At 55.1% G+C, this 6,658-nt stretch overlaps 1 protein-coding gene across 2 annotated transcripts; it reads right to left on the bottom strand.

Annotated features, from left to right (window-relative positions):
* On the bottom strand, positions 1-4,566 carry PDZD3 (PDZ domain containing 3). 2 transcript variants are annotated; one of them, XM_017523527.2, is made up of 11 exons: positions 4,493-4,566; positions 4,059-4,086; positions 3,847-3,920; positions 3,315-3,526; positions 2,873-3,062; positions 2,627-2,763; positions 2,189-2,393; positions 1,782-1,978; positions 1,459-1,692; positions 1,128-1,322; positions 1-705 (listed from the first exon to the last, which is right to left on the bottom strand). In XM_017523527.2, exons 1-11 carry the CDS (start codon positions 4,506-4,508, stop codon positions 676-678), a joined length of 1,518 nt encoding a protein of 505 aa, XP_017379016.2. In that variant the 5' UTR covers positions 4,509-4,566; the 3' UTR covers positions 1-675. The 2 variants fall into 2 exon arrangements, with proteins under 2 accessions (XP_017379016.2, XP_037592665.1); XM_037736737.1 differs by having other exon boundaries at positions 4,059-4,089; positions 4,493-4,536.
* Between the last annotated feature and the right edge of the window lie 2,092 nt (positions 4,567-6,658).

The following is a 6,658-nucleotide window of genomic DNA, read 5'->3' as shown; positions in this document are numbered from 1 at the left end:
TTTTTTTTTTTATTATTTTTATTTTTAGGAGTGGCTCTCCTGGGGACATCTCAGTTCTGGGTTGATCCATTAATCTGAGACTGAGTGATAGGAAAGAAATTTGATCAGGTCTCAACCTGTCTCCTGCAAAAGCCAGGTCCTACCCCTTGAGCCTGAGGCCCTTTGGGTCCCTTCAGACCACTGCCCCTTACCCCCACCAACACAAACACAGGCAGTCAGATTTATGGGGAACGGCCATTTCTCTAACAAGTACAACGGTGCCCAGGCACCACCCTCCACAGTGTTAAGGTGCCCACAGAGGGCAGGCATAGCTGTTCTCCAAATTCTTGTATTACACTCAAGGGTTGTGGAGTCATATCTAGAAAAGGTCCAGGTGGTTTCAATCCTAGCCAGCCCCACAGCCACACCTTCATCCTTGGGACACAGCTCTCCAAAGCTCCCAGATGACATCTTCTGGAGCCTCAGACTTCTTCAGGGGCCTGCCTGAGGCCTTCCGCCATACCCTCTGCTGGGAGGTGGGTCTGCGGGAAGGGAGGGAGTGCCTGGGCCAGCCTGTGATGGATGATGTCTGAGTCCCTCCGGTCTGGCTTAGAGAGAGCATCCTGCCTCCAACACCTCGGGCTTCAGAGTGAAGACAGGATAGCCCCTGGTATGTCTGTACCAAGCAGTGATGCTCTATAGCAGGTCCGAGGCCAGAGCCCAGTCCTATGCAGAGAGAGGAGGCAGAAGGTCGTTTCAGGTGGAACCCCAAAGAGTTACTTTTTCTTGCTTCCTCCTGCGCTGGAATGCCCAGGAATGGGATTTATTTTTTTCTTTTCTTTTATTTATTTATTTATTTTAAGGTGGGGTTTCACCATGATGGCCAGGCTGGTCTTGAACTCCTGACCTCAGGTGATCCACCCACCTAGGCCTCCCAAAGTGCTAGGATTACAGGCGTGAGCCACAGTGCCTGCCCAGGAAGGGGACTTATTTCACTCATTTTTCTGTCCCCACCTACCACGACCTGAAGTCCCGCCCTGCAGACCCCACACTGCTTCACCTTGCGGCTCACCCACTCTGTCCTCCTTTCTCACCCCTCCCTGCGCTTCTGTAGGTACTCACGGTCCAATCTGTTTCTTCTTCCTCACCTCTACAGCCCCAGGGGGAATCCAGGCTTCCAAGCCCCATGGAGACCTGGCTGCCAGCTTCAGGCAGAGGGGTGGCTCAGCCTCAGGCAGCTGCTGAAGCCTCTCCAGGTCATTCTGTTCCCCAACGGGGTACCCGTTCACTTCCAGGATCACGTCTCCCACTCGCAGCCCAGCCCGGGCAGCTGAGCCTCCTGGTGTTACCTGGTGGTGTGGGGGCATGCAGAACAGGGGAGACCAGGGGAAAGTTTGCTGGCTTAAGGCTCTGGAAGGGAAGCAGAGGAAACTGATCAGGCAGCAAAGGATTGAAAGGATCCAGGGTCCATGGGGCATCAGTCACCTGGGAGATGAAGAGTCGAGGCCCACCGGCCACACAGCTGAGTCGGAAGCCATAGCCGCCACCAGGCCCAGGGTACAGAGAGAACTGGCGGGAGCCAAGAGGGACAGAAGGCACATCTGTGTCTTCAAGTGAAGGGTCCTCTGTCTCAACCAGAGAGGCTGAGCCACCGCCCTGGGGAGAGGCAGGAGCCTCTGTGTTCTCCAGGAAGAGGAGTGGGGATAGGCGAACCTGGAAAGTGGCAGGTAGAGCAAACCTGTTGGACCCAAGCCCCGCTCCTCTTCTGCCCCATCCCTAGCCCCTGCCCCCTCAGCACGCACCATGCTGAAGAAGCGGTCGGCATCGGGATCGACGACAATGAGGGAGACACAGGAGCCCTGCGCCTGGATCCTGGACACTGTCTCCTCATGGCCCAGTCCCTCCACGCTCTCCCCAGCCACAGCCACCAGCCGGTCCCCAGCCTGCATCCCAGCCTTCTTAGCTGGCAGTCCTGGATCTACATCCCACAGGAACTGTCCTGGGGCACAGACATCCTTACTGCTTCTCCGCAACTATCCCAGGCCACTGTGTGCACACCAGCGGACTGACCCCAGGGTGAACAGGAAGAGGTGGCCCAGGGCCAGAGCTCAGACAGGGACACCTCTTCTGTGCACTGAGAGGTGTATATACACTTGTGTGCCCACCCCAAGGCCCACCTTCCCCCACCACCCCCAGGGCTCCCACTCACCAGGGCGACCATCAAGGCCCTTTTCCTCCCGGAGCAGGAACCCAAAACCCCGGGGCCCTTTCTGTAGGTGCAGACATCGGGGCTTGGTAGGCAGTGCCCAGCCCTCTGCCAGGGGTGCAGCCAGGGGCATTCCCAGCTGGCGACACTGTTCCTCCACCTCTGGCCCTGCCACCAGCAAGGTCACCTGCTGTCCACTCTGCCAAAGCTGTGGGGACCCAGCAGGGCATTAGTATAACACCTGGGCAGGGAGGGAAGAGGCAGGCTCCCCGCACAGGCCCTCCTCCCAGGCACTAAGTGGGGCCTGGCACAAACTGTAGCGGGGCAGATGGTGATAAAGGCAGGAGACCAGATCAGGAGGTTAGGTGCATGGGGGCGGAGGCGTCTTCCTGAGGGGGGCCCAGGCCCAGATTGGGGGAGGGGAGTGAGAGGCAGCCATACCTTCCTGGTGAGTTGGTTGTGAGTGAACTTCTCCACACTGACCCCATTGACTTCCAGCAGCCGGGCCCCGGGGGGCACCCCTGCCCTCTCAGCTGCTCCTCCAGTACTTAGCACCAACCAGAAAGAACCCTGATTGCCTAGAAGTCAAAAAATAAATAAAAAGCAAAGTTCAGTCTGTTGCCTGCCTGCCCTGAACAGGGGCTGAGATCCCCCATCTTTGCTGCCCCCCGCACCCTCTGAGCTCACCATGGGTGACACTGAAGCCAAAACCACCCTCATCTTTCACTATATGGCACAGCCGGGGCCGGACCCCTGGGCCTAGGGTAGGACAGAGGTGGGCATCTTCTCCCAGCTGAGCTCGGGCCACATCATGTACATGCCGTGCCAAGACTGTCAGCAACACCCGAGGACTGCTGGCCCGGATGCGGCGTACCACCTGGAAGAGGGCATGTGGGCGTGGGTTTGGCCTCCGTCCTCTTGCCAGGACCTCCCTGGAATTCACTTTTTTTTTTTTTGCCATGGGAATTGGCTTTCTAGATGCCTTTCCCAACCCCTCTGACTTGGGCACTCCTAAATCCCGAAGTGTGGGGGAGTGAGGCTTGTGCCCTGCTGCCAGAGTGCCCAGATGCCTGAGCAACCAGCTTCTCTTTCTGAGGCGCTCGCACACTCTCCTGGACCACAGCCTTACCACCGCATAGTCCTCGTGTTCCACAGCGTTGTTGTTCACCCCCAGGATCCTGTCTCCTTCCTGGAGACCCTGGCGCTGGGCAGAGGTGCCTGGGTCCACCCTGCACACCACATGACCAGCCTTGCCCAGCTCCTGCCGTAGGTGGAAGCCAAAACTCTTGCCCTCCTCTTTGCTCAGCAAACAGAAGCGAGGCCGCTCCAGGCTCCAGGGATCTGGAGGGTGAGGTGGGCAGCAGAAAAGGGGAAGGAGAGGGCACAGCCCAAGTACAGGTTTGCCATATGGCTGGCGGACCCTGCGTCCTGATAGGGCTCTGGGCAGCTTTTGCCCGGTTGGGTGTTGGGCGGTGGGGTCAACACTTCACGGGCAGAGGGACCGGGACAGGAGAAAATGACTGGTCCCGCCTATCTCTGCTACCAAGCAAGGCTGTTATCAGAGGGAGATGGAGTGAGTGGTTACCAAGGAGATGGGAGGTGGAGTGGAGCTGTGGTGCCTCCAGGGAAAGGGAATGGTTGCCAGGGGGTGAGGGAGTTACCAGAGGGGTTGTGGTCTTCGGCCAGGGAGAGGACAGGATTATCAATTCCCAGCTTTGGGTTAAACTTAAACTTCCTACAAGGAGGCAGGGGAAGCAGGTACAAGCTGGCAGCTGGACTTGGGTCCCAGGATCTCCTTTAGGTGCTAATAGCAGTGAAGTGCTTCCCACCTCTGATTCTTTCCTCCCCGTGCCCCAACCCTCATGGCACTTACAGAGTTAACGAGGCTGTGTTCTGCAGATCTACTGGGCAAAGAAGTGGGTGAGAGGAGAGTCACGTTCTTCTCCCCAGATGTGCCTCTTCCATTGGCATAAACTAAAAGGACTCAGGGGAACCCCCAAACTCAGGGTGTGCCCCCTCCATTCTGTTCCAAAGGGGTCTTCTCACTGCCGTACACACAGGGATATTGTACGGTCCCCTTCCTTCCCCTCCCCCCAAGTCCTTGGCATATAAATCTGAGCATATCAGTACAGGGTGTGGACCAGGAAGACAGACCTATCAACTCACTACTTTTCTCCTGACTTGTTTACCTGCCTCGGGGCTCCAAGCCCCAGAATCAAGTGTGCCTTGGTCCCAAAGCTTCAGCCTTCAAGTCAGCCCCCTACCTGTCCCAAAGTCCCCTGCAGAGGATTTCTCCTTGTCTCCTACCTGCAGCTCTCTCCATAGCTGGATCAGTGACCCAGGGCTCGGCGTAGGGACAAGGTTCATCACAGCCACTGACCCTCCCGCCCATCTCCTCCCAGGTCCCGCCTCCTTGAAGACTCTGTGGAAGCAGCGGGGTAATGGTTAACGGGAGTGACAGTCTTTTTTTTTTTTTTTTTTTTGAGATGGAGTTTAGCTCTTGTTGCCCAGGCTGAAGTGCAATGGCGCGATCTTGGCTCACTGCGACCTCTACCTCTGGGTTCAAGCAGTTCTGCCTCAGCCTCCTGAGTAGCTGGGATTACAGGCATGGACCACCACGCCCGGCTAATTTTGTATTTTTAGTAGAGATGGGTTTTCACCAAGTTGGTCAGGCTGGTCTCGAATTCCTGACCTCAGGTGATCTGTCCACCTCAGCCTCCCAAAGTGATGGGATTACAGGCGAGAGCCACCGCGCCCGGCCCTGCCCAACATATCTATTGTTGCCCTGGTGTATTTATTTTCCCACCATATTTTCTATTGCTGTATAACACATGCTCCAAAATCCAGTGGCTAAAAACGATACCCATTCATTTTATTATTATTATTTTTTTAAGACAGACTTTCACTCTTGTTGCCCAGGCTGGAGTGCAATGGCGTGATCTCAGCTCACCACAACCTCCGACTCCCAGGTTCAAGCAATTCTCCTGCCTCAGCCTCCCGAGTAGCTAGGATTACAGGCATGGGCCACCATGCCCAGCTAATTTTGTATTTTTAGTAGAGACGGGGTTTCACCATGTTGGTCAGGCTGGTCTCAAACTCCTGACCTCGGGTGATCCACTTGCTTCAGCCTCCCAAAGTGCTAAAATCACAGGAATGCGCCACCATGCCTGGTCAAGAGTCTTATGCTCTGGGAAAGTGTGTGGTTTCTCCTGCCCCTTTCCCTGGGCCCCAATTTTTTCCAGAGACCCTGTATCTGACCCAGTCAGCTCTCTGTGCATAGAAAGACAGATCGCTGGTCACTAACTCTAAGCCTGGGGGGTGAGTGTGAAAAGGGTGATAAGAATTCTATGGCTTATGATATGATTTGGCTGTGTCCCCACCCAAATCTCATCTTGAATTGTAGCTCCCATAATTCCCACCTGTCAAGGTGAGGGACTGTGTTAACTTTTCTTCCTGGGTCCACAGGGGCGTGGTTTCAAAGGCAAGAACTTCCCAGTGCTATGCCTCCATCCACCTCCCCATCTGGTAACCTAGAGTTCTTTGTCTATGCTAGGAACCTTGGGCCCCATCAAATGATGGGGGTGGGGGAGTAGAGGGGGTAGCTGAGCCCTGTCCCAAACCGGTTACACTGGGAGGTACCCGGTGGGAGGTAAGTGAATCACAGGGACAGGTTTTCCCAGGCTGTTTTAATAATAGTGAATAAAAGTCTCATGAGATCTGATGGTTTTATAAAGGGAGTTGCCCTGCACACACTCTCTTGCCTGCCACCATGTATGTGACTTTGCTCCTCATTTGCCGTCTGCCATGATTGTGAGGCCTCCCCAGCCATGTGGAACTGTGAGTCAATTAAACCTCTTTCCTTTGTAAATTACTTACCCAGTCTTGGGTATGTCTTTATTAGCAGCATGAGAACAGACTAATGCAGCCCAGCATGGCCAACCCCCATGCCAATATCTTGTTCATGGGCCCCTCCAGCCTCCACTGCCTCTGAACCTGGTGCCCATGAACCACTTGCAATAGATCATGGTTGGTAGTTTAACCAGAAAGACCAAGAACAGTACCCTTTCTTGGAAGCACCAGGCAATAAAGAGGAGGCCACAATCGGTGGAAGGCACACAGCTTTTTAATAGCAGCAAGTCAGATGCATCTACCTCGAGAGGCCACCAAGCCATCGGTACCATTGTGGCAAAGGGGGCATGAGGATGAGGAGAAAGCACCAATGTGAGGGCATCCTCAGTGTCCACAAGTGAGCAGAGTATGGTGGCTCACGCCTGTAATCCCAGCACTTTGGGAGGTCAAGGCGGGTGGATCACCTGAGGTCAGGAGTTCGAGATCAGCCTGACCAACATGGAGAAACGCTGTCTCTACTAGAAATACAAAATTAGCTGGGCATGGTGGCACATGTCTATAATCCCAGCTACTTAAGAGGCTGAGGCAGGAGAATCGCTTGAATCTGGGAGGCAGAGGTTGCAG

Source organism: Cebus imitator, unplaced genomic scaffold, assembly GCF_001604975.1.
Source record: "Cebus imitator isolate Cc_AM_T3 unplaced genomic scaffold, Cebus_imitator-1.0 Scaffold28, whole genome shotgun sequence".
In the NCBI taxonomy this organism is placed as follows: domain Eukaryota; kingdom Metazoa; phylum Chordata; class Mammalia; order Primates; family Cebidae; genus Cebus; species Cebus imitator.
This window is presented reverse-complemented; position numbering and strand designations above follow the sequence as displayed.